The following is a 26,182-nucleotide window of genomic DNA, read 5'->3' on the forward strand; positions in this document are numbered from 1 at the left end:
ATATATATATATATATATATATATATATATACACACACACACACACGATCTGCTTACGTATGTAGTTACGTGTACGTGGCAGCAAAACTGTGTGCCGCCTCCTCCCACACCCACACCAACCGAACCAACAGGCAACAACGGTCACATGAATATTTTGCAACATTCGTCGTCGTCTCTGATGCTTTATTTATATTTATTATTTCCACGTACTCCTATGTGTACAATGGCTTAGATATAATAAATCGATATATGTTACCCGTGAGCTGTATAGCCATGGGCAACGTCTCTATACAGGGTGCAATACAAGAGATCTCCAGATTCCTCGAGAATTTTGACATGGACCAGATACATATGCATGCATATCCATATATGTTGCATTGTTGTCAAACCGCAACTGGAAACGGTAGGTCTCACACGTGCGCAAGACGTCTATGGATTTCCAGATTTCTAGCTACCTGCAATGCATGTATCGGTAGGTTGCGTTGTATACGTACCTAGCTGCTAGCTGTACGTACGTACCCCGTACGTGAAGTGTCAATTATTCTACATATACATGCATGCATGTACACCTTCCCAAGACCTTCCTGACCTCGGTTCGAACACTCCATGTACAGTATATAATTTTTGGTTGATCTGTGAGTTCCATTTTTTTTTAATCGTCTCCCTACGCGCCCTGCTTTGGGCCTTGGCTCGAGCACTTACAATATTGCAAATTTCTGTAGGCTGTAGCCCAGTGATTTATTTTTCTTGTTCCGTTTCGGCTCAAGGCATTTTATTACGCATTACGCATCACGGCCGCGCCATCACTAATTCTTATTCAAGGTTTGCATTTCTTTTGTTTTATTATCTTAATGAACTTTGAACAAGCTACATATACTAGGCCAGAATACAAATTAAAGCCATATGTATATATATATATGAGTGAAAGTATGCCTTATTTTATACTAGGCGCATGAATCTGATAATTTTAGAGCCTCAATTTGCCTTTCGCACTAGGCTCCAAATTGTTGGATCCCGTTCCATAAAAAGTCAAAACAATACAAAATAGCCTGCCGGTCGACTTTGGTCTTCCCAACCAGGTCCTATACTCATGGGTTCGTCCATATCCATGCATGGAAGCAAGCAAGGACACGCAGCGACAACAATGGCCTTCTTATCCTCTTGGATCAGCCAAAAGCATTGTCGACAGCAGATTTAAAGGTCAAAGCTAGGGATAGTTCTCTGCGACCTAATCTAGTTCTAATCCGATCATCTTTAATCTACGCTTTTCAACCGGACGTGGCTGTGCGAATATATATAGTGACCAAAAAATATCTATATGCTTTTCCATCGGACGTATTTTTATATATAGGGCAAGTAACTATAGTGACCAAAATATCTACATGCTTTTCAAATGGGCCATTATATTGTGGGGACTCTGAAATAAAGCCAATTAAACCCGCGCGTGTATCTCACCAGTACTTTGGAAGATAAAGATAGTGCAGCAGCGGCCAACAGATGTACTGTCGTACGTGTAGCACATTTCATTTGGACTGTATCACTCATCTCCCCCATGATGTCTAGGCTAACAAGCATGTGAGCCTTATTATTATTATATTTATTATATTTATATACATGTGATCGATCATGCAAGCATGCAGCATCACACACAAAAGTAATGTAACACGATGAGAAAAATGGGGCTTGATAGAGCTAGCTCACCTGGTTTGCACTTTGGACGTACATACGCTAGCTTATCAGCGAGAAGAGTATAAGGCAGTGCTATTCTACGTTATATTCTATACCATAAGCTAAAATTAAAATTAAGTAGAAAAAATACTGAGTAGTACTGAGCAATGTTCGGTATCATTCAATACTACACTCAGACTACAAATACTGAACTGAAACATGAATATTGATACACACCTGGAGTCAAATCAAAGCCGTAGTGTGGTTAATGACATCAGCAAGTACGTAAAAACAATAAGGTCAGGTCACCAGTCAGAGCTCGAAACATGTGCGTCACTGCGGGCATCAGCACGCACGCACGACGCAGGGGACGTATTAGAAGGTCAGGTACGTCAAATTGCATTGTTTGCACAACGACTACTTCCACTCGAGAGCAATTGCAAGTTCAGACACAACTTGCAATTATCCAGCGATCATTGAGCAATTGAGTTTTGCCACATGATCCATATGGATTATATTCCACTAATAAGGTTGAACAAGCAACATCATCTGCTGTCAGCAAATGGATGTCCAAAAGGATAATGAATGAATATATAATGACCGGAAGAAAGGAAGCCAGTTGTGTTCATTCGTACGCGTAGTATATATATGATGCGCTTTTACGTGTTGACTGTTGACCTACGTAAGGGTGATAAATTGGAAAGTCAATATATAATGCATCGTGTTGGAGTGCGTTATTCAGAGATCAACTGGAGAAGAAGATGCTGCATCAGACATGGGTAGGTTACTAGTGTGGGACTTTTTTCGGGCGGCCTTCAAAATCCCTGATGACCTTTGCAGCATAGTATTGAGGAAAAAAAAAAGAAAAAATTGAATTTAGTTGGGCCACTGGGCTCTGGGTCCATGGGCTAACATGCTAGGTTCTCTCAAAGGAAAAAGTTCACATTACCTTCCTCAATTTCTATAAAAGTCCAATTTTCCTCCCTGAACTCCAAAATCAGATAAAACATCTCTTGCAACTTTTAAAACTTACCTCCCTGGCCCTATTATAAGCGGTATTGAAGATGGTTTAATCTTTTTCCTTTTTATTTATCTCGTTGAATCTTTGAAAAAATTATAGTAAATCATAGAAAAATCATAAAATATAAAATCTAATTTTGTTGGACTCCACATGAGTAGATCTATACAGTGAACATATAATATAGTATGCCTTAGTATAGAGTTTTGCTCTAGCTTTGGATCTATGTGTAACACCCAAAAATCTGTTTTAAATTAATAGGGATTAATTTGATTTAATTAAGCATTTTTGTGCGCATTTGAATTCAGCACTTAAATACTTTTTGGTCAAAATTAAAATTTATCATAAGATTAGAAACTTGTTTGTGCATTCATGCTGAAGAATATTTTATTTTGTATTGTTTGCCTCTGGCTTGAATTTATTTGCATTCAAAATTTTATTTAGAAAAGGTTTTAGGAAAAGAAAAAAAAAGAAAATAAAAAAAAAGAGAAAGACCCCAGCCAGCCCAGCTGTCCCCCTGGCCTTCCCGGCCCTGCTCCCCTCTCCCCCTTTTCCTTTTCTCCCCGCGCCCCACGGCCCAGTCGCGCACAACGCAGCCCAGCGCGCGCCCTCCTCCCCTTTCTCTCTTCTCTCGCTGACGAGCCGGCCCCGCAGCGCAGCGCCCCCCCCTCTTCTTCTTCACGTAATCGGGACGGACTCGCCCTCCCCGATCGTGAACCGATCCCGGGAAAGCCGTGATCTCTTGCCCTTTTCGCGAATCGAGCCCTATAAAGTCCCTAGGCCAACCCCGCGATCCCCTCTTCACTTCTAAATCGCGAAACCAAGCTCTAGCCACCCTAGGCCGCGCGCTTTTGGATCTCGCCGTGCGCAAAACCATCTGCCGCCGCGGCACGCCCTCCCTGCACCTTCTCGGCGCGAGCTAAGAGCCTAGGTGGGTTCGTCTCCTTCTCCATCTCCCGATGTGATTCTTTTGCTCCAGGATGCACCAGAGCGCGAGAACGAAGAGCTCCGGCGAGCTTCCTGCGGCCGGCAATGGCGCCACCGCGCCGGAGCAGGGAGCCGGCTGGCCGGACCGCCGCCCGTCACCCCAGTCGCGCCCGATGCCGTCCGTTTGAAGATCGACGGCCAGGAAGCAAAGATACCCCTTCGAGGGGATTTTTCTTTAAGAGACCCTGGAATATTTGAGAATTAACCCGCGGTCCAAAGGCGTATTCGCGATTTTACGTTTTCTCTGTTTTGAAAAACGTATTCTAGTCGGCTGGGTCTAAAATACGCTTTCCAGTATTTACAGAATTGCCACTGAGTTTCTTTAGGCCATAAAATATTCGTTTTAACTCCGTTTTTGTCTATTCAAATTTCGTTAGATTTATATTTACGAGCTCTATATGTTGGAAGTAATAATTTACTGTTTTGAAACTTTTTATTTTCACAGTAGCATTTAATTAATTAATTATCTACCGAAAATCTTAGAAAATTCATAACTTCACCGTTTCAACTCCGATTTTCGTGAACTTTACGTTTGTGTGATCGTAGCACTGCGTAGAATATTTTTATAAACTTTTATCTTTGATTTCTCACTGTTTGGTGTATTGTTCTAATTATAGTTTGTTTGCTTCGTGTATGATTGTCTACATTGGATTGCGTGTTGTTGATTGATGATTGGGATTAGACGGTGAGCGATACGTTGGTGATCAAGGTCAATCTTTTGAAGATCAGCAGCAGGCTCAGGAGAGCTTTGATCAAGGCAAGTATAACTGGAGATCATCCTTGTTACCTATACACCATTAATACAATATTTATCATTTGCATGTGTCCACCTTGATGACCTTAGCAAAATCATAGATGATTGTTATCCTGAATTCCTTGATACCTATTTAGATATGCATTTGGGTAGTTCTTGCTAGTGCTTGATTATAATCCATGATCTTGTAACATGAATATTTGGATATACAATAAACAATAAAATAAGCTTTCTAGCAACTTGAATATAAAGGGTGGAAAGAACTCTGGCTTTTGCTGGATTGATCTTGACCCTCCATAAGGACTTATCCCTTGGCAAAAGCTGGGACAACTCGTACAACCATGAGGGCTATATGGCTCTGGTTTTAGCTCAGTATGAGGACCTTTTTCTAGCTTGTTAGCGGTTACCTTAAATGGCGTAAGAATGGCTAGACACGTTGGGTATAGTGTGGCCTCTGTCCATGTGTATAGGCTGCGGGTTATGTGCCATGGAAGGGGGCTCTATATCTACCTTCCGAGTGAATCTAATGGCCCTAACTTGTTAGACGAAACCTTTGAAAGGCTTCATAGTGATCCCTGCCGACCTCCCTTGGAAGGGGGTTAAGAGACTCATGACCTCGGGCGAAAGGGTAAATCACGACTCATGGATAAATATGTACAACCTCTGCAGAGTGTTAAATCTGGTATACTAGCCGTGCCCACGGATACGGGCGGCCCGGAAAACTGACGGAATAGATGGACACTGATGAACATGATTAATGATGATAAATGATGGTTTATTATGTTGTTTATATGTGTTATTCTTAATTCTTGTATACATTGATCATGTGGTTATGGGATTTAATATGCTACCTTGATATTGCTATCCAATGATTAAATATGCTATTCACATATAAAAGCTAAATGCAGTCAAACCAGTGTCAGCTTATTGAGCCTCATGAACCTCTAGTTATACTTGTTGAGTACGATATGTGCTCACTCTTGCAATTTCCCCCACACCTCAGGAGAAGTTTTGGGCTTGTGATCAACCAGTCAGTTGGATCCTGTGGAGAGAAGTTAATACCCGAAGTTTAGAGTTGTCTATCCGCTGTTTGATGCTAAAGATTATCTCTTTTATATTACGTACGTTATATATTTATGCATTGTCTTTTGATATTACCCCTTATTTGTAGCTATATGTGAGATTTGACTTTTAAAACTCACATATGGTGCATATCTGGTTTTGTCCTTAAAATAGGTTATTACACTATGTTTTTCTGTGATTAAATGAAATAATTCGTAGTTGTAGTTTTTATGGTCCAATTTTGGTGAATTTTTTATGGTGGACTAATGATTATATGCTTAAATTGTACTAAAAATTTCGTACTCATTGGATCATGTATAACTTAGTTATAGATATTATTTAGGTTTATGCTTGTTAAATATAAATAAAGCTATAACTAAGCTATAAATGATCCATTAATATGAAAATTTTACTACAGTTCAATATACAGTAATTAGCCCATCATAAAAATTTCAACACAATTGGACCACAGAAACTACAACTATACTCCCTCCGTCCATTTATCTCAATCATTTTTAAGCAAAACTTTTTTTCTAATTATCCCATCATCTTGAGGTGACCGGCTGTAATTATGGCCATTCCTTGGGTGCATGCACACATCTCCATACAGGACGTGGGCCATCTTGGCTGCTCCTTAGTTGCATGCAGGCATGCACATTAATTAGATTAATTGGACCACAATGATTTATTGAAAAGACGTGAGTCATTCATGTTTCTTGGTCTCTGTGCACAAGGCTTAAACGAAGAAGACTAATGGACGAAGGGAGTATTATATGTTCATGTGTAGATGTACTCATGTGGAGTCCAACAAAACTGAATTTTCTATTTTATAATGTTTCTGTGATTCAGCCAAAATAAATACAGTAATAACAAAAAAGACAATACTGTTTATAACAGGGTCAGAGAGATAAGATGAACGATTTTAAAAGTTAAGAGAAGTGTTTGTTTGATTTTAAAGTTTATAGAAAAAACAGACTTTTATGAAAGTTAACGGAGGTAATATGGATTTTTTTTCTTCTCTCAAAACAAATGGGGGAAGGGTATAAGGCCTTGTTTAGTTCCGAAAAAAATTCGATTTCGCTACTGTAACATTTTCGTTTTTATTTGACAAATATTGTCCAATCATGAACTAACTAAGATCAAAAGATTCGTCTCACGATTTACAGACAAATTGTATAACTAGTTTTTGTTTTTGTCTATATTTAATGCTTCATATATATACCGTAAGATTCGATGTGACGGGAAATCTTGAAAACATTTTGGATTTCGGGGTGCTAAGAGGAAGGTCGGGACTTGTGGGCCACGGCCGCATTAAGAATTTACAACTGCGTTTGTACTCCGTGGCCAGACAAGCCCGGATCGAGCCCACGGGCCAAACAGCTAACAGCCCAAAAGCAGAAAGCAAGGTTGCTGCAAAGAAACTTGACTTAGAATTAGAAACCAGCAGCGTACAAAATGATGGCTAAGAGCACGCTGCACGTGTCAAAATGTTTACAAGTGCACATGTGCGCTTGCAAACAGAGGCGAAACCACGTTAAGTTTGGGTGGTGCACGGGCACCAGGCAAGAAAAAATATTTATTACTAAGTAGCTTATTTTAACCATATAAATCAGTTGAAAGTAAGCATATTTCTACACTATTGTTAAAGTTGTGCACCACCATAAATTTTATGGTAGCTTTGCCCCTGCTTGCAAAGGTGCTCTTTGATTTTCCCTCGGAAAAATTCGACTGGCACAGGCATAGCTAGTTCGCAAAGAGACCTTCGATTAGTCAAGTGGGAGCAGGATTGAAATCCAGGCGTGTCCCCGTATCTGGCTGGGTAAATTTCTATTTTTATATCTAGTCTAGCATGTAAGCACAAAGACTGGTGGTCTATAATGAGTGTGCGAGTGTAGCTACTGTATCCAGTGAGGCCTTGTTTAGTTCTAAAATTTTTTACAAAATCGACACTGTAGTATTTTCGCTTATATTTAATAAATATTATTCAATTATAGACTAACTAGGCTTAAAAATTCATCTCGTAAATTACAGATAAACTGTGTAATTAGTTATTTCTTTTATCTATAGTTAATGCTCCATGCCGTAAGATTCGATGTGACTGAGAATGTAAAATATTTTGCAAATTTTGTTGGGAACTAAACAAGGCCTAAGTTGATGACAACGAGAAGTCTCGAGTTCTCGTTAGAGCAAGCCTAATAATACAGGCCACTTGTAAGTTTTTTTAGCCTTCTTTCAGCCCACCTATATAGTAGTTAGTTATTCACTATTAATATATGGCCCGCTTGTCTCTCTCATAAAGTTTTTTTATTTCTGTGTCTAAGATGGTTTGTTTCTCTCTCTTTCTTTCTTTCTTTCTTTCACTTCAGCATTTAATCAGCTTACAGTCAATTACTATACTTTTATTTAGAGAACCTATTCACTTGAGATTATTTACTAAATCTACTAATTATTTTTGTAATGTTTTTTCTCTTAATAAATTAATAAATAGTATTATTAGTTATGACTTTTTAGCAAGTGAATAGGACGTTTGATTTGCATGATGAGGACCTTTTCGTTTTCGTGCTGGTGGAGAAAAGGACAAAGACAACGGGGATCCACCTTGCCTTGTTGTTGCCTTGGAGCTGCCGAGTCCGGACCCATCCAATCCAACCGCTGCGCTCCACATCGCCAGGCCGTGGGACCACAGCAACGGCCCCTTTGTCCCTCTGCAACTGGTTCGCAGCTATAGGCAGCCAGCTACCACCCCACAGCCCCCCGTCCCGTCGACACGCCACGGCATCCACCACATCACCAGATCCGCCGCCCGCGCAGAGGACCAGAGGAATTTCGTCGCGATGGGGGCGGTGGTGACGGCGGTGATCGCGATCGCGGCGGTGGTGCTCGGCTGGATCACCATCGAGATGGCCTGCAAGCCCTGCCTCGAGACCGGCCGCCGCGCCATGGACCGCGCGCTCGACCCCAACTACGACCCGGACTCCCCCACCAACGCCAACGCCAACGCCACCGCCACCACCGGCGGCGCCGCCTCCGCCACCGAGCCGCTCCTCGCCGACCTCTCCGCCTCCACCGCGCCACCCGCCAAGGCCATCTAAATCTCCTCCCAGAGGCAGGCGGAGCCAGGCCGGGCCGGCGATGCAGTAGTAGGCTTGCTTCCCTCCCCTCGCATTGTAATGCTGTTTCTTTCTAGAATGTCCGTCTGTGCTTATGAGTTGTGACTTATGAGTTTGTTATAAGCGACAACTGCTAGAAATATATAAACTGCTGTCAAACGGGATCGATACCCTCATGATCTCAGCATCCGACTAGTGACATTGGGCTCCTGATTAGACTTTGTATTTACAAGTGACATTGCAACCTGATGGGATCCTATCTTTCTACACAAACTGCTAATTTTGGGGAGAAATTTTGCTCAGGTTAGAGAGAGATGTACAGATTGGTACCTATGCCACTATTCCTCTTCCTCCTCCATCGGCGTCTCGTTACTCCCTCCCACTGCATCCTCGTCCATGGCATTGTCGTTATTGTTCTCCTCATCAGCCGGAGCATCGGAGTCGGTCTCCATCTGCTCCTCATCTTCCTCATCCACGCTCCCATACGCTTGAGAGCTCACCACATGGCCTTGCAAGTCCTTGTGCTTCAAATTGCCTGTCACAGTGCAGAATTCACAAAGTGGAGGGCATTAGAGCAGGAGGTAGGCACAGCTTCATGGGTTGGTACCTTACGAAAACACAGGTCTGGGTTGAGATGCCGTGTCTCCCAACTTGGTATTTGTGCGTAACTAGGCATGGTGCTGGAGAAACTGTGAATGAGATTCCAAAATTTACCCATCTGGAATTCCTTCTCGGCGGAGCAGTTGTGTAGCAGCGCCTTAACTTGGAACAAGAACCGTTCCATAGATCTCTTTGCAGGAGGTACTTTGCTTGTGATCATTGTCCGCTTGTTACCCTGCACAAGATTGTCAAGTTACTGCCACAAGCACAGAGCACAAGGCTTATGTTATGAACATCTTACACAGAATCATCAGCTGTACACTGTACCTTAGCATCTGAACATATGGATTGGATTATTCTTGTTGCTTTCTGAAGTATTCTTAGCTGTATTAGCACAATTCATCAGCGACACTGATCAGCCATCATAATTCATCAGTGATACCAAAGGGAACTTAAGTGTAACCTACAGCCATTACCATTTTGACTATGGTGCCATTATGTTGCTCGAAATGTGTCTCTAGAAAGCTGAAGGCTGCAAAAGGCAAATAGTAAATTGAACATTTTATTTTGTCAAAGCCAAGACCAAGATACACCAAAATGGGTGTTACCAACAAGATGTTGAAAGGTTAAAGGCATGTATACATAGTGAACTTACAGAACCACAATTCCTCACCTTTCAGAAATGTGTCGATAAACTTTCCCCCATGTTTAACTGCCATTGCATGCATAGAAACCTGTAATTTAAGATTCGTATAAGTAGTGGCTCTTTCATCCAGCAGCCCAATACTTAAACAACCGCACAAGGTACTGTTTGAGAGATTTGAGCATGAGTCACTATAGTGCAACTAACCTTTTCGTGAGCCTTACACATTCCTATTAGAGAGACAAATGCCTCCACTGATTTCTGAATTTCTTGCAGAATAGTATCAACTGATCCTCTTTCAGGTGATGCTCTAGCCTTCAGTGCTTGTTTGATCTAGAGTAGGATGGAAATTACTCAAACATCAGGCATCGCTACAGCTTTAGATTAAAGGACACAGCAATAGGGGAAAAGGGAGCAATTCTAGTGCATATATGCTGATTTAAATTGCTCACCGTCTTGTTTAAACTCCCAGTGTTCTCCTCATGCTGCATTAGTGACCAAAATGTTAGAAGACAAGACAAGCATGGGATAGTTCATAAATGCATCAAATGTCATACTTACAAGAACACGGTACCAAGAGGGAATAGTGGAGGAACACAATGTTGGAAAACCATACGATACATCTTGGGTATCTTTTGTTTTGAGTGAAGGTTCCTTAAAACATGGAATAAGAAGCTATAAGGAGTATTCTCAGGCAAAAAAGAAAAGGATCATGTAGTTCATATCTACAACTATACGCTAAATGAGGTGTCTCTCAGAGCACCACTCAAGAAGTAGAGATATCCCACCTTAGGCAATATCTCAACAAGTAGATCTGAAGTAGAGTCACTATTCCTGAGGTATATTTGCAATATCTTCTGTATAAGATCACCCTGAAGACAAAAAGCAGGGAACATATTAGGAGCTGCTTATCACCTATCAGCTAGCACATTAAAAAGGTAGTTGGATGGAACCTAAGCTTACTTTATTCTGCCATCCTTTTTCAGCATCTTCGCTAGGGAAATCAGCGCTTAGCAGCTTATGAGCTGAGTATCCAAGACGCTTTCGCAGAAAGGGAATGATCGCTTTGGAGCATCCCATGTGGATATTTTTCCCATTTGGTTCCCCAGATTTTTCCAACAATACAACAACAGAATTTACAATTGATTGTAAAGTAATTAACACATCAGAAGACAAAAGGTATGAGAACGAGGACACTGCAAAAAGATTAGAACACTAAAATTAGGCAAAAAAGGCTACATAAATGTCCAAGCACTGTGGACACCAACAGCTAGTTACCTGGATCCATAATATCCTCCAACATTTTACATGCTCCACAATATAGGTAATCAACATTGCAAGGAGCAAGAGATGGTTGGAACTCGGAAAGAACATCATCAAAATTTTTAGTTGGCTGCAAAGTCTGCAAAAGTTGCTTCAGAATTGACATGTTTGGTTGATTCAACAGATCAGGAATGGCAAGTAACTGCAAAAGGCACCAGACTTGTTAGCAAGCAGCTTCAGTTTCGAGATCTCTTGTCTATTTTCAGATGAAAGAAAATACATCCATAGAACAACCTTCCTGTAGCAGCCAAGAATCTCCTTGCATACAGCAGTCACTATTGATGATTTGGAGACCACCACATATGGTATGTCTGGGTTGCCAGCAGAAGATGAATGTGAACTCCAGTTATCTGGACAGCTCTCTGATACTGAAGAATAGTAGCGTATCTTGTTATCAACCGAAAGCAAGGAGAGTCAATGAAGGATAATACAAAATTCAAACAATGTTTTTCCCCTCGAACAATGCAGGAGAGCTGCATGTTCATGCATTTAGAACAAAAAGTACATAAAGGAGGAGATGGGGGGCTCATCCTACCAGCACAAACAGCCCCGACCATAAAGAAATCGACTCAGCCCATTAATTATCTAGTAATTTAGTAATTCAAACAATGTAAAAGTAACAAGAAGCAGAAATTATGAAATAGAAGTTTACCATCTTTGATCATTGAAACTGCTCCATTCAGATGCTTCCTTAAAACTAAGAATAGTGGCTGGATTTTGTCAAGAAATTCTTGTGTGCTCTTATGGCAATGACTACGAGTATATTTTGCTTGAGAAGTACTAAGAAAAGGCTTGGCTGAAGGATTTAGATTATCTAATTTGTTATGCAGATCACGAAGAAGATATATATATGTTGGCAGCTGCGCGAAAAAATAGCCAGACGTTAATAATTTAACAACATTTAGCAGTAATTATCTAGTACGAATAAAGTACCTCAGTTTCAAGGTAAGAAGATGAACCTTGACACTGCAAACAAAAAAAATCAATTGTTTTAATGAACATAAGATGGCAACTAAGATAGGAAGAAAAGGTTTTCTGATCCACTAGTCAATTTAAACTGAAGAAATCCATACCTCTGAGTAGTTCAACAAAGACAAGCATGTTGTATGCAGAGTTCTGAATTTGAATCTTTGCATATCCAGTTTAATTGGTGCTGCCATTAAATCTATAAGCCCAAGTTCACCAGGATCATTAGCATCTTGTTCAATATCCTTTGACATCATTCCACTTGACGATGGTTGTGAAGAAGCTTTGTTTGTTGCTTGACTGACTGTTACTCCTGCTCTTTTGAAAGCATCTAATATTGTAGGTTGCTTGAGTTTATCATCAGGATTCATTTTTTCTGAGGCTTTGCCCTTGCAACCCTTCTGTCTTTTGCTGGAAGCACCATTTATGCTCTGTTCTCCCATGTTCTTTGGAATGTTGAATTTGCTGGTGCTTGTTGCTCCAGAACAATCCCCAAGATATCGCAGCTCAGGCAGAGATAATGGATAATTTTTGAGAAATGCATTCAGTAAACCTTCAAGTAATCTGAATTGCACAAATTTGTCATTTGTCATTACTCATATATATGCCATACATGAATACATAAAAAGTTTGGAATCTACTAACTTCTCAGATTTAGATTAATCAACTGGACAATACTGATGGAAATTCACTGCCCACACACTTGGAGTCAGAAATAAGAACACCACAAAATTTTCAGTGCCCAGGGCCCAAGAATGATGATGGCAGAGCAAACAATATCCAATGAACAAGGATCTAAATGGTTCTATTCCATTTATAGATGTCTCCTGAAATGGGCCTAACTATGAATGTGATCATTATCAGTATAAAAGCACAATAACGATGGGTGTACACTCACATCAGATTTCTTACACGCTTCATAAGTTTTACTGCTGTCTCATCCCTTGCTTTCTGTGAAACATTATCAACCCTACTTTCAACTTGTGTGCCGAAAGCATTGAGCTGCATTGATGCTCTAGTTAGACAAAAGAGATGAAAATCACAGTTTGAAAATTATAGCATACAAAACCACTCACCAACTCCCTGATCCAGTTTATTGCATAGTACAGGGAATAGCACACTGTTTTTTTCTGCAGTCCTGACAAGTTCCCCCATTTAGCTCCATCCAAGTGCTGTCAGTGGTACATATTAGAAGTTATTATTTTGCTTGATCATTAAATAGCATCTCTCAAAGTTTTGAAAATTTACACACTGCAGAAGTGACATTTATATAGTGGAAGCAGTGAAGTTCTTGTACTTTTGTACAAGAGTGAAGAGATCTGCAAACAACCTATAGGTAAACATGAAAAAAAAAATAGCTACTCCTGCCATTCTTAAATGCTTGCCATCTGATATTACGCATATATTTGGCACCTCCATTTGGAAATATTTTGCAAACTACCTTAAGAATTACTCCCTTCAGTCAAAAATATACTTCACAATTGAGTTTGCACAGTCTTCAATGCATATATTTGATCACTAATTCCTTTAACAATATATTTTTAAAATCCTTCAAATTTATGAGATTTTGCAAGTGCTTTTCAATGCAATTCTACACATGTAACTTGCATTTTTCAAACTATACTTTAAACTTTTGATGTAGTTTTTAAGGTGAATCTTGTCTGAAACGACATGTTTCTATGACCAGAGGAAGTAAATAATTTGTGATTCGCCACTAGAAACTATTTGAGTGCAACAGCAAGTTAGAAGTATTCCACACCCAAGCAATTTAGAACTACACCAAGAAAGTAGATAGCAATATAATTGAACGGAGAAACGTATATAACCTTGGTAGAGGGAAGGTGCAAAGGACAGCCAAGTAGTGCATTTATTCCACCAAGTGAGCCTTCATTTACTAAACGCTCAATCTTTGATATAAAGCAAGAAAAATGTAAGCTCAGCAATTAAGACATGTAAAACTACATTGTTATGCACTTACTGTTGTTAAAAGTGAAAATTGGGACATAAGGATCTGCAAGCAGGATTGAGATCTGCAAAAAGTGAAAAATATTAGTAAATTTGGCTAGTGCATGTTCTTTGAAACTAATTAGCTACTCCTTCCATTCCAATAATATGATCTGGCTTTTTTAGATTTTTATTATGTATCTAGACATAATATATATCTAGGTGCACAGATAAAGTTATGCATCTAGAAAAGCCAAAACGACTTATAATTTGGAATGAATGGAGTAACAAATAATGACACCATTAATAACTAATGGTATTTTACTTTTGGGGTGCAGTGGAGGCTAGAGGCATAATATTTAGACATACTGGAGAGACATTTCCATCCAACTTCATCCATAATTCTCCTGTAACCAAGGTGTCAACAATTACATTTGCACTTGTTTATTGTAAAGTATTGACAGCCTATGTTCAAAAGAAGTGGAGTCCAAAACAAAAAATAACTATGACATCAATAGCTAACCTTCTATGTCATCACATACACATTTCTCCGGTAGTTCGCCATTTTCTAGGTCAGCAAGAAAAGGTGTCTCAAATAATTCTGCAGCATGCTCTCCTACCCTGAATAGACCAATTGGTAAAATGAACCATCTTGCATGAGCTCAACCAGCAGAAAATACATATGACGAAATATCGAACATATACCATCATTTTGTACCTACCACTCATGAATTGAAGAGTGAATAACTTTGCTATCCAGCAAAGCAGCTAATTCATCATATAGAAAAATCAAGGGTAATGTCACAAATTTGCATGAGTTAACAGACATCGTCAGCAATTCCAGGGCCTCCTCACAATTTGGTTGCTACCAAACCAGCCAAATAAAATTAGCATTAGGATTTCATGAATGCAAAACAAGGTTGATGCAGTAAGTGCAGTTGTGTCCCAGAAAAGAAACTTTACCAATTTTGCTTTACAATATATGCATTCCTAACATGTCATCCTTCATTTCAGCATGTGTATAAGATATATGGTATACTATTTTATCAGTCGCTCATGATGCTTTGCAACAAACAGAATCACCAACTAATAATTAGTTTAATTATTCATAAAAATTTGTTATATATTATCTATGAAGATTTGTCATGATAGATGGTTTATACCTGAGGTACTCAAGGTGTTTAATAATTTCAGCAATAAATTTGTTATGAAGGTCAGACATAACATATGCACTTGGCGTGTTGTTTCAACAAAACATTGCCACTTATCCTAAATTTACATTGTGCTTAAAACAAACCTGAGATGATGAACAGTTCACAGCAGCATTGACATCAGTGGAAGCAATAGTAGAAACTATCCTTAAAACCCCAATTATTCCCATCCGTCTATACTTCATGTCTGGATTACCAACCTACAAGGTAAGAAGCAGGCACAGAAAACAATAACAGATTGTAATTTGCAAATGAAAGATGTCTTTCTGAGAAGAATGTGCTGCCCATGTAAGAAATGGGGTCGTCATACCTGCTTTCTCACCACCATTAGAAGCTCATTGGCTACTTTAGAGCCACCTGAACCAGTATTGAAGCCAGCAGCCAGTGCCAAACGACAGAAGATATCGTAAACCTATATAAATCATGATCAGGTATTATTTATGGAGACATATTAGGAGAGAAATGAACAATGTATCACAAACCTTCCGAAGATTATCTTCATGAAAACTCTCCAAGTAATCCAATATTCCTGTATTGAAAAGGTCGATAAATCTGTTCAGCAAATGAAAATTGAAAAGCACTAAGTACAAAGAAAAGTATTTATATCGGAAGAAGAATAAAAAGGGTGGACTTAAAGACCAACTACCAGCATAGGAAAGTACCTTACCATTGCATTATATATCAGTAGAAGAATAAAAAGTGTGGACTAAAGACCAACTACCAGCATAGGAAAGTACCTTACCAGTTATATGTGAAGATATAGGAATCAGTTCCTCCGAATTGTTGGATGTCAGAGAAATCATGATATCCAGAGCAGATGAAACTTCATAGCTAACCCCAGAACCTATATGAGCGACCAATGAACCCACAAGCTGCAAAAAAAAGGGACAAACTATTAGAAAATGAACAGATGAAATGCACAAAACAAAATAGATAATTTGTAATCGAAGATAGCAATTCCATGTGGAAGAAAATTTCATTGAGTAAACTTCTTCAGCTTAACACATGAGAAATCACATCCGAACACTATGGTTTTTGCCAACTGCTAGAAACAAAGAAAAGCTACCACTCACTGAAAGCAATATCAGATTGCAACTAAAGGATCCCTCCCAAGGTTATGCTACCTGAACATAGAACATATCATAACACTTGCTTCCCTGCTTCTGTGGGATATGAACATGTCAAGGGCGTCGAGCCCTAGGGTAGCTGGCCCTTGGCTACGTAGTTCGTAGCCTCGGTCCGTCTTCTCCGGCGAGGTTTGCCCCTCCGCCGTAGGCTTAGGAAATATTGAGAGAGATAGGTTTAGAAGATATCAATTCTTGCTTTCCCTTCAAGGTCCCGATTACAAAGGATATATAGTCCTTGGTGAATAGAAATAGCAACTAACCTTTCCCTGATTACAGGGATACTAAATCTATTATTATCTAAATCCAACTACTGCCCGTGTCCCCCTTGGACACGCTGCGCGCTAGCCGCGGCCTCCTGGCCTTGCTGGACACTCTGGGCGCGCTCAGCCGCGCGGCGGATGTCCCTGGCCCGGCGCCTACGTGTATACATGTGCCCGTACATGACAGAACATAACCTTGTCATGACCAGAAATCAGATGACACTAAGTTTCTCAACTGTAATCAGTTATCGATATCACTTCATCATCAGCTCCAACACTCTTCTACCCATAGTATAAGTCCTACAATCCCTCTAGCATGCAGGCATACTATGAGTTTAATAGCATCCTTTTTAATGTATCATTCATATATATGCTGGACCTGACATGGTCATTCAATACTAATTCACAGAGTACATATTCATTTATTATGCATTCGCACTTAAACCAACAAAGTGTATGAAAGTATTACAAAATTGAATGTTTCAGAAATCACAAAGATTATATTGTGCCATCAGCATATATAAGACATTCTCAACTTTTTAGCCTGTGGATCGTGACAACCAGAAGTGTCGAAAGCCAAGCGGTACCTCTAGCCTGGAATATGTATCAGTGAACTCTTCAAATAGTGCTGTGAACAAATAAGCCGCAAACTCTCTAGCTTTCTCTTCCTTGCAAGCCAACAAGTAATCACTAACTGAGAGGTATGACATGAAATGTTCCTGATTCAAGTTAAATCATGTCACATTTAGACTCCAAATTAGCATGAATATTTACATGTATGCTGCCTGTATACAATCATTGCAGTATAATGAAGAACTAACCTTCACCAGTTCAGTGTTTCCATGAATGCATTGATCAAACAGCGTCTCTCTTATGCACTCCTGTAAGATCTTGGACTTCAATATTTTCTCTGCACTCTTCTGTAGAGCACCACCATTGGCATAGATAAGCATGATGAGCCAAACATCAATCACTTTGTGATCCCTCGGGTGGTCAACTGACTTCAGCTCCTTCAAGAAAGCCTCACAAAGCATCTGCATTCACAACAAAGCACAGCCAATAAGAAGCTTGAACATAGCAGCAAAAAGGATTTCAAAAAGTTCCAGGGGAGAGTTTCCCCAATCTACAGTACTTTGCCGCAAAACAAACTGAAGATTCAAATAGTTTACATTCTTAAACCGTAGGCCTGATCTCAGTGTATCAAGTATTGCCCCATCAGTGCTTTTAGCCGATGCCTTCCCTTTAAGCTTCTTACTTCGTGCAGCCCGTGGATCCACAGCACCAACAAACTTGAGCTGCTCACGTATCTGCAATATAATCCTCCCAGCATTGACTGGTGTAGCCGACAAAAGCAAGAACCTGAGCAAATGAGGCATCTGGTCTGGAGCAATTGTCCGGATGCATGATATCGCAACAGTCACTGCCTGCAGGAGAGCCACGTCATCAGTTCACTGACAGACACAAAACAGAGAAGAAAATGTGTCCACATCATCTGCTCCTCATCATACAGATACAAAACAAAGTTCACTGAAAGACACACAGAACAGAGAAGAAAATGTGTCTACATCACCTGCTCCTGCAACTCCTCGTTGAGGTTAAGATCCGACAGCACATCAAGCACGGCGACCACGATCTCGGAGTCCTCCTGCAGGAGCTTCTCGAGCGCGGTGACCACAGCGGCGTGGCTCTGGTCACCGACGATCTCCGGGAGCGAGCCGATGATCTCCTTCTTCAGGCGGGGCGGGGCCACGGAGAGCACCTCCACGAGCTTGTCGACGAAGGCGTCGGCGTCGACAAGGAAATCGAGCCATCGGAACTGCGACACGATGAGCCTCCCCACGTCGTCCTGCAGCGGCAATCCGTCGAGCGCGCCGCCGCGGCTGTCGTCGAAGTGCTCGGGCAGCTTCTCGAGGAGCAGCGCGAGAAGGCCCGGCTGGAGCGCGGGGACGGAGAGGAGAGCCCGCGCGAGGCTCGGCGCGTGCGGCGCTGTCGGGAGGAGCAGCTGGCGGAGCCGCGCAGGGGAGGAGGCCACGAAGGCGGCGAGGCCCTCGAGGAGGCGCCGCGCGGGGGCCGAGGGGGAGGCGGAGGAGGCGTCCCCGCCCGCGGAGAGCTTGCGCGAGAGGCGGGCCGCGAACAAGTGCGGCGAGGAGAGGGACGGGGGCTGGTGCGGCGGGACGAGGAGCGTGCAGCCCGCGTCGGCGAGCAGCGCCGCCGCCGCGTCGATGGCGGAGGAAGAGTCGGGGTCGGCGGCCCTGGGGGGCTCGGGCGGCGGGGCTGGGCGCTTGCGCGGGTTGATGGGGCGGGTGCGCTGCAGGAACACCATCGGCGCCGCCGATCGCCGCGGCGAAGACGAGTTATGGCTTCTTCGAGAAGACACGGGGACAGGGTCACAGACTCACAGGGAGTTTGGGGAATTTTTGGGGTGGGTTTGGGGGAAATGAAATTTTGGCGCCATGGCGCCGGGGAAGCGCACGGAGGTTTGGAGAACAACCTCAATGGCAGGTGGGGTCGTATGGTCTGACCTTCACATGAGGTGATGTCAGGTGAATGGACTTGGGCTTGGTAGGATCGAAGACCTGAGGAACACACGCCTGGGCCAGGCCGCTAGGCAGTTCCTCCAGGCCGTCGATTTCCGACGCATGGGCTGGATTGACGTCCTAGGCAGCAGCCGAAACGGGGCTCCGATCCTCTCCACTAGCCTACACTAACAAAGTCCATGGCAGTTAGCCCATCATGGCATATGGGCCCGTATGTAAGATGGGCTAGTCTAGCGGCTTGCTAAGTGGACCTGAGGTACAAATCGGAGGAACTTGCCCAACGAGGGATAAACCGAGAGGGAAGAAGGATGTGGGAGGATGATTTAGTCATATTATTACTTGAGCTCGATGTCGTCTAGGTTCATCAAGAGGTAGATCTTCTAATGTTAGGTTATGGGATGCTCATCATGAGGTGGGGGAAGATTAAGGCTGTGTTTGATTTTGAGATAGGAGAGTATGATATTTTCATTTGAGTACTCTAAGATGGGACGATTCAATCTCTATGTTTTGTTGAGGGGACGTCCTACTCCGAGTTTGGTTGGAGCAACCAAGATGAAGAGGATACATCATAGTTTGTGATGCATTAGACATCTGTTAAGTGGGATAATTATGTCACCTCACCTACCTTTTTTTTCTTCCTTCTAGTCTGCAACCCTAGACCTAGCCTCAGTCGCTAGTTTGTCGAGCCCTTCGCTCTGTTGTTCTAGCTGTCCTAGCCCATGATCCATGCATCGCTTATCTGCCTACTCTCGACCATGACTTTGTGCCCTGCTTATCTACCCGAGAAGCCGTCACTTGCAGTCTATGCCTTCACCTTCGATCATCTCACCTCAAGCCAAACAGAAGGAGGAAAGAAGAAAAAAAGGACCAACAGAGAACAAGACCGTAACAAAAGGGACGAACGCGTACCTCAACTTTTGAGGAGCATCTAGGGATGACATCTTATAGAGATTCCCCTCCTTAAAATGGTTCCATTTTATCTATTTTCAAAACAAACACCGAGACGAAGTGAGATATCCAATGTGTTCCTCTTGCGTCCCTCAACTAAACTACACCCTATGAAAAGAAGTGAGAAGGAGGTGCTGACTGCTGAGTGCTAAAGAAATGAAAGAAAAAATATACCCACTTTAACTATGGTTTGTCCAAAAGCATGCGTAATCAAGTGCATATAAAGCATGGAAAAAGTTGAAACGGGAGTGCCATGATTTTTTTTTCTATTGTGAGTTTGTGACTAATCACCTGTAATTTGTCCTTTTGCCAGCAATTCTAGCGCTCTAGCTACATCCGCGGCCATTCCGAGCTGCCAAATGTGCTCCCTGAACTTGTGTGGGAAATTGGGAATTATTGCACAAGTCTGACAAATGGAGACTCCATGGACACAACGGAACTCCAACTTTTATAAATCATGAACTTATAACTGCAGCTAAAGTAAATGCAGGTTACAAGATAAAGCAGACAGGCCTGTTTGGTTACGTGTTTCCGGCTTGAAACGGATCGGAACATTTTTAGCGCAGTATAATTTATCAAATGGTTCCATGTTCGAAACAATTCTATGTCATTCCAGCCTGGAAACGAACCCGGCTGTGAAATTTTTTTCGTTCCCGTCGAATCAACACGTGCAAAACGGTAACCACTTCAGCTGTATTGCCATCTCCGGAAATGCTTGCCTGATTTTTTTTTTCAAATTACAAGAAGTTTTTTCTTTTCCCCAACACACATATATGAAATCAATTTTTGATGAGAGAAAGAAACATCCGCATGTAACTCAGGGACAATCTAAATCCTGAAATGCTAAACAAAAACATGTTCTATTGGTCACGCAATTTACGCAAATACTCCATCAATTCTAAATTACAAGTCGCTTCGAGTTTTATTTATTTATTTATCTATTTTACTATGGCCTTGTTTCATTCTCTATCTAAAATTTTTTCATCCATCACATCAATTTTTTCGACACATACATGGAACATTAAATGTAGACGAAAACAAAAAGTAATTGCACAGTTTGCCTATAAAGCATAAGACGAATCTTTTAAATCTAATTAGTCCATGATTAAACACTAATTGCCAAATAAAACGAAAAAGCTACCGTAACCAAAATCCAAAAAGGTTTGGATCTAAACAAGGCCTATGTATCTAACTCTTTAAAAAAATTATTAGAAAAAAGATATTATTTATCCCGATGCATCGCAAATAGATGTACCAAAAAATTAAAGCATCTTATAGTTTGGAATGGAGGGAGTCCTACACAAAAACTTCTGGACTTTGGAGAGCAATCACTTCTATTGATTGATGTCGCTATCTATGCAAATGCTAAACAAAAACATGTTCTCTGGGACAATATAAATCCTGAAATGTCAAGTAATTGGCCAGTTTCAGAAAATCACAAGGGATATACTGACACAGATCAGCATTTGTGAAGCACAACTGGGGTTAAACTAGCAAATTGGATCCATCCGAGCCATGAGTGTAGTAGCGTGCACAATCACTACTCTTCCCCCTGCTTCCATACACTTCCAGTTCCAGCCCCGCCTTCAGGTGAGCGTCTGAGCCCCGACCCGCGCAGCCGCACCGCACCCCTACTCTGACGCCGCCCATGTCCGCCGCACCGGCGGCCGCGGCCGCGGCCCCGCCCCGCCGCGTGGTCATCTGCGGCGGCGGCGTGGTGGGCGCGTGCACGGCCTACTTCCTCTCCACCCACGCCGGGTCCCCCACCGTCCCGACGCTCATCGAAAAGTGCGCCCCGGCGTGCGCCGCCTCGGGGAAAGCCGGCGGGTTCCTGGCGCTCGACTGGTGCGACTCCACCCAGGCGCTGTCCAGCCTCGCGCGGGCCTCCTTCGCGCTCCACCGCCGCCTCGCCGACGCCCTCGGCGGCGCCGACGCCTACGGCTTCCGCCCCGTCCACACCCTCTCCGTCCTGCTGCCCACGCACCCCGGGCCCGCCCCCGCTAGTTCGCCGCACCCGCGGCTCCCGCCCTGGGTCGACCCCTCCGCGTCCGCGGCCCCGCCGAGGGAGCTCGGGACCCCGGACACCACCGCGCAGGTCCACCCGGGCCTCTTCACCAAGGCCGTCCTCGCCGCGTCGGGCGCCGAGGTCGTCATCGGCGAGGTGGAGCGCGTCGTGGCCCGGGACGGCCGCGTCGCCGGCGTCGTGGTCAAGGGGCGCGACGCCGTGGTGGACGCCGACGCCGTCGTGCTCGCGCTCGGCCCCTGGTCCGGCCGCCTCGAGGTCGTCCGCGAGGTGTTCGACGTGTCCGGGCTCAAGGCGCACAGCATCGTGCTCCGGCCGCGCGAGCCCGACAAGATCACGCCGCACTGCGTCTTCCTCAGCTACCAGCCGGAGCCCGGCGCCAAGATGCTCAACCCTGAGGTGTACCCGCGGCCCACCGGTACGCCATTGCTGCCTGCCTCCTACCTGCTGAAATTCTTGCACAACTACACTATACTAAACTGAATGGCTCAATTCGTTTCTCTGCGCATTCAGGGGAGGTGTACATTTGTGGAATGAGCAAGGACGAGAACCCGCCAGATGACCCAGCAACAATAACAGGCGAACCAGACTCGATTGCAATGCTGCATAAGATTGCAGGGAAGGTGTCCAGCCAGCTGAAGAAGGAAGAAGGCGCTGAGGTGGTCGTGGAGCAGGCGTGCTACCTGCCGTGCACCACCGACGGGCTGCCGGTCATCGGGGAGATGCCAGGCGTGAAGGGGTGCTATGTGGCCACCGGGCACAGCTGCTGGGGCATCCTCAATGGTCCGGCCACCGGCGCGGCCCTCGCGGAGCTCATCCTCGACGGTAAGGCCAAGATCGTTGACCTTGAGCCTTTCAGCCCGGCAAGGTTTCTCAAGAGAAGGAGCAGGCGTGGAGCCTGACCGTGTGATGTGCTTCGTGAGTTCGTGTGAATGTTCAGATTCAAGTTTGTTACTGAATCAAACACTCTGACTCTCCCTTTGCCTATTCCTCAGTGATGAGAGTTGCAAAACATGAATGAGTTAATAAATCATGGATATATAGTCTTGATTTTGCGTATCTGTTGTACACACATCACAAAAGGTCCAACTTGCCAACATCATGATCAGATGTTCATTTAGCTGAGCTTGAGCTCAACAAGCTGTTGCATCTGCAGCTATTCGACTTGCACAATGTTTCCTTGTGGTCAAGTGACACTCTACTACCTAATAATAATAAAAAAGGAGGAAAAGGTGACACTATACTGCAAATGTGAAAGATTCAGTCAATTTTGCACTACCAACTCGTAGCAAAGTTATCAGCAAAGCTTTACAAAGAAAACCAACATTCTTATTCCACATAATCTGTATGATTCAGACACTTGAAAACATGTTTTGAAGCCTTCCCCAAGAATGCTAACCATAACCTTATTCTTGAGGCATAATCAAGCATGAGAAGTGAAACGGTATGCACAAAATATTGGAGCTGCAAGCAGTGCAGACGCTGGATCAACCTTCGTTATCGATAAGATTGTGATCCCGTACAAGACTACAAGGTAACTTGCCTCCACAAAAAAAATATGCAGCACTGTTCTGACACAGCCCTGGTTTAGTTTCCAAAATTTTGCAAGATTTCATGTCAAATCGAATCTTTGGACGCATGCATGGAGCATTAAATATAAACGAAAACAAAAACTAATTAAACAGTTTGTCTGTAATTTGCGAGACAAATCTTAGTTAGCCCATGATTTGACAATAATTACCAAATACAAACGGAAGTGCTACAGCCAAGCCAAAAAAATTTGCGAACTAAACAAGGCTGTCTTAGATCAAAAAGATTTAAACATGAATCTGACTAGGGTTAGGATAGTTTTCATAAGTCAGTCTTTCTGACACAGATTTACTAGTTTGAGTCCAAGTACAAGGTCACCTTCTTCACTGCTGTGAAGGAAGTCTGCAGCCTCCAGTCTCTCTGCTTCCTGTTCAGCGGCCTTCCTTTCCCAGCTTCTGCTCGGTTTTCCTTGACATCTGCCAGCTTCCAGACACAGTGCTCAGACTGAATGTCAACGGACTGGAGCAAGAAGATCCCATCCTTCAGCAGGTTCTGCTTCGACATAAGGTCATTATCACCTTCAGCAAGGTATTGCACTCTCATAGCCATGTCCTTGAAGCGGTCCAAATCCTCAGGCACCTTCAGAAGCCTCTCTGCACCTGGTGACGATACCTGCAATGATAAAACTTTGTAAGGAAGTCTGAGCTGAAGATGCATCCATTGGCTGACAGTTCGGTTAGGTAACTTGCCTCAAGTGCCAGGTCCAGGGATATTTCACCTCTTTCAATGATCTCATCCAACTTCTGCTTGTAAAGCCTATTGAAATTCTCTATTTCCTCAATATCAGGGCACCCATACCTGTCAATACCCACAAAAAAGGCCAAAGAATTAAGACTGGCACTTCAATGGAACCATGCTACCTTGATCAGGTTAAAGCTAAACGATAGACTTTCTGGTGATATCTGCAGTTCTGCATCGTTTAAGATCAATAATGCAGAATACATGGCACATGAAGTCATAAATGAATAGAAGATACAAGCACACCGCCAACTAATAATAATAAACAGACCGAAATATGCAGAGAATACTAGTAGAACAATGGATAATTGGATATAATCATGATAATCACCATAACAAGCCAAAATATCATCAAATATGCCCATCATATAACAAGCCAAAATATCATCAAATATGTCATTGCCAGAGTGTTTTTAAGGCATCAAATTGGGCAACAAATTTTGAGATAAGTAGCACTGAGTTGTCACTAAGGACATGACTTCTGTTTTAGGCAACTGCATCTGCATTGATTCACACGGAAAACATTCACACGATTTCTTAATCATCCAAGGGCAAGCACAACGCCATGATGAACAAACGAGACCAAGAAATGCCTGGACAACAACCAAAAAAGAAAGAAAAAGAAAGAGAGAAAAACGTTACTCTACTCACACGTTGGTCAGCTTGTCGAGGCGCATGTAGACGTATCCCTTGGGCGACACCTTGAAGGCGAACAAGGCGACGTCATCCCCAAAATGGTCAGCGAGAACCTCCTCGGCCGCCACGAGGGCACGCTGGCCCCACTCGACGCCCCGCAGCGCGACCCCGCCGCCGTCCCCACCGTCGCCGATCTGGAGAGAAAAAGCGCTGATGATCAGAGCCGCACTACGCAAGCCGCAAGGAGGAGCAGGTCAGGGTCGCCGAACCGCAGGGAGTTACTACCTCGGGCTCGTAGCCGTCGTCCTCGCTGTCCTCCCACTCCACCGCCCACTCCTGCGCCTTCTCCTCCTCCTCGTCCGCTGTTTCCCCGCGCCCGCCGACGCCGCGCCGCGCGGCCTCGCTCGCCAGGAAGCGCGTCTGCGCCCGCACGTGCGCCGCCGTCGCCGCCGCGCGCTGCGCGGGTAGCAGGCGCTGGGAGCGAGAGGCGGGTGTGGAGGTAAATGTGACCGCACGGCTGAGGCTTGAGAACGAGGCGGCGGCGGTCGAGGAGGAGGGGCAAGGGGGGGAGGCGCGGCGGTGGCATTTCGTCGAGCACCTTGCTAGCAGCGCGCGGAGCGCCCGTGCGCGAGCGCCCGCCATCTTGTCTGGTTCGATTCGACGCTGTATGGCTCAACGAGTCAATGGGATATTGGGATGTTTCAGGATCTCTCGGCGGTGCATGGGCTGCTATATATGGGTTGGGCTGTCCCGGGCTTTTCCTTTGTGTTCGGAAAAGGACAATTCGGCCCATAACTGTTTACAGCCCCGTGGTCATTTCGCAGGTTAATAGCCTTCAGTAACTCTTATTTCGTTGCATAAATAAAGAATAGTGCTCCCCTTAATATATCCAGGAAAAATGACTTCATTGGAAGAAATAATTCTATTATTCTGGCGTGCACACAACCATTAGCGTTTAGGCTTTCCAACAAGACAAGAGACAACCAAAGAAAAAAAAATTGTTCTTAACAAAGGACTACATGAAAACACTTAAGGAC

The 26,182-nt window shown here is 43.4% G+C and overlaps 4 protein-coding genes across 4 annotated transcripts; 2 read left to right on the forward strand and 2 right to left on the reverse strand.

The window, feature by feature from the left end:
• Window positions 8,162-8,775, forward strand: LOC8086419. The gene has a single exon (XM_002459313.2). The coding sequence runs from the start codon at window positions 8,324-8,326 to the stop codon at window positions 8,579-8,581; it is 258 nt and encodes an 85-aa protein (XP_002459358.1). The 5' UTR covers window positions 8,162-8,323; the 3' UTR covers window positions 8,582-8,775.
• Window positions 8,713-19,084, reverse strand: LOC8086420 (Fanconi anemia group D2 protein homolog). The gene is made up of 30 exons (XM_021454860.1): window positions 18,244-19,084; window positions 17,843-18,097; window positions 17,495-17,707; window positions 17,261-17,392; window positions 16,029-16,158; window positions 15,769-15,815; window positions 15,597-15,698; window positions 15,373-15,486; window positions 14,798-14,940; window positions 14,599-14,696; window positions 14,401-14,482; window positions 14,110-14,161; window positions 13,958-14,038; window positions 13,208-13,303; window positions 13,030-13,133; window positions 12,239-12,695; window positions 12,099-12,131; window positions 11,818-12,025; window positions 11,400-11,533; window positions 11,121-11,307; window positions 10,806-11,038; window positions 10,631-10,714; window positions 10,404-10,496; window positions 10,295-10,327; window positions 10,050-10,175; window positions 9,873-9,933; window positions 9,676-9,731; window positions 9,527-9,583; window positions 9,314-9,434; window positions 8,713-9,134 (listed from the first exon to the last, which is right to left on the reverse strand). The coding sequence occupies exons 1-30, from the start codon at window positions 18,994-18,996 to the stop codon at window positions 8,938-8,940; spliced, it is 4,482 nt and encodes a 1,493-aa protein (XP_021310535.1). The 5' UTR covers window positions 18,997-19,084; the 3' UTR covers window positions 8,713-8,937.
• Window positions 21,687-23,258, forward strand: LOC8081133 (putative oxidoreductase TDA3). The gene is made up of 2 exons (XM_002459314.2): window positions 21,687-22,599; window positions 22,695-23,258. The coding sequence occupies exons 1-2, from the start codon at window positions 21,807-21,809 to the stop codon at window positions 23,081-23,083; spliced, it is 1,182 nt and encodes a 393-aa protein (XP_002459359.1). The 5' UTR covers window positions 21,687-21,806; the 3' UTR covers window positions 23,084-23,258.
• LOC8086421 lies at window positions 23,961-25,842 on the reverse strand. The gene is made up of 4 exons (XM_002461433.2): window positions 25,431-25,842; window positions 25,161-25,339; window positions 24,461-24,569; window positions 23,961-24,383 (listed from the first exon to the last, which is right to left on the reverse strand). The coding sequence occupies exons 1-4, from the start codon at window positions 25,785-25,787 to the stop codon at window positions 24,063-24,065; spliced, it is 966 nt and encodes a 321-aa protein (XP_002461478.1). The 5' UTR covers window positions 25,788-25,842; the 3' UTR covers window positions 23,961-24,062.

The sequence above is a fragment of the Sorghum bicolor genome, chromosome 2, assembly GCF_000003195.3.
Source record: "Sorghum bicolor cultivar BTx623 chromosome 2, Sorghum_bicolor_NCBIv3, whole genome shotgun sequence".
Taxonomy (NCBI): Eukaryota; Viridiplantae; Streptophyta; class Magnoliopsida; order Poales; family Poaceae; genus Sorghum; species Sorghum bicolor.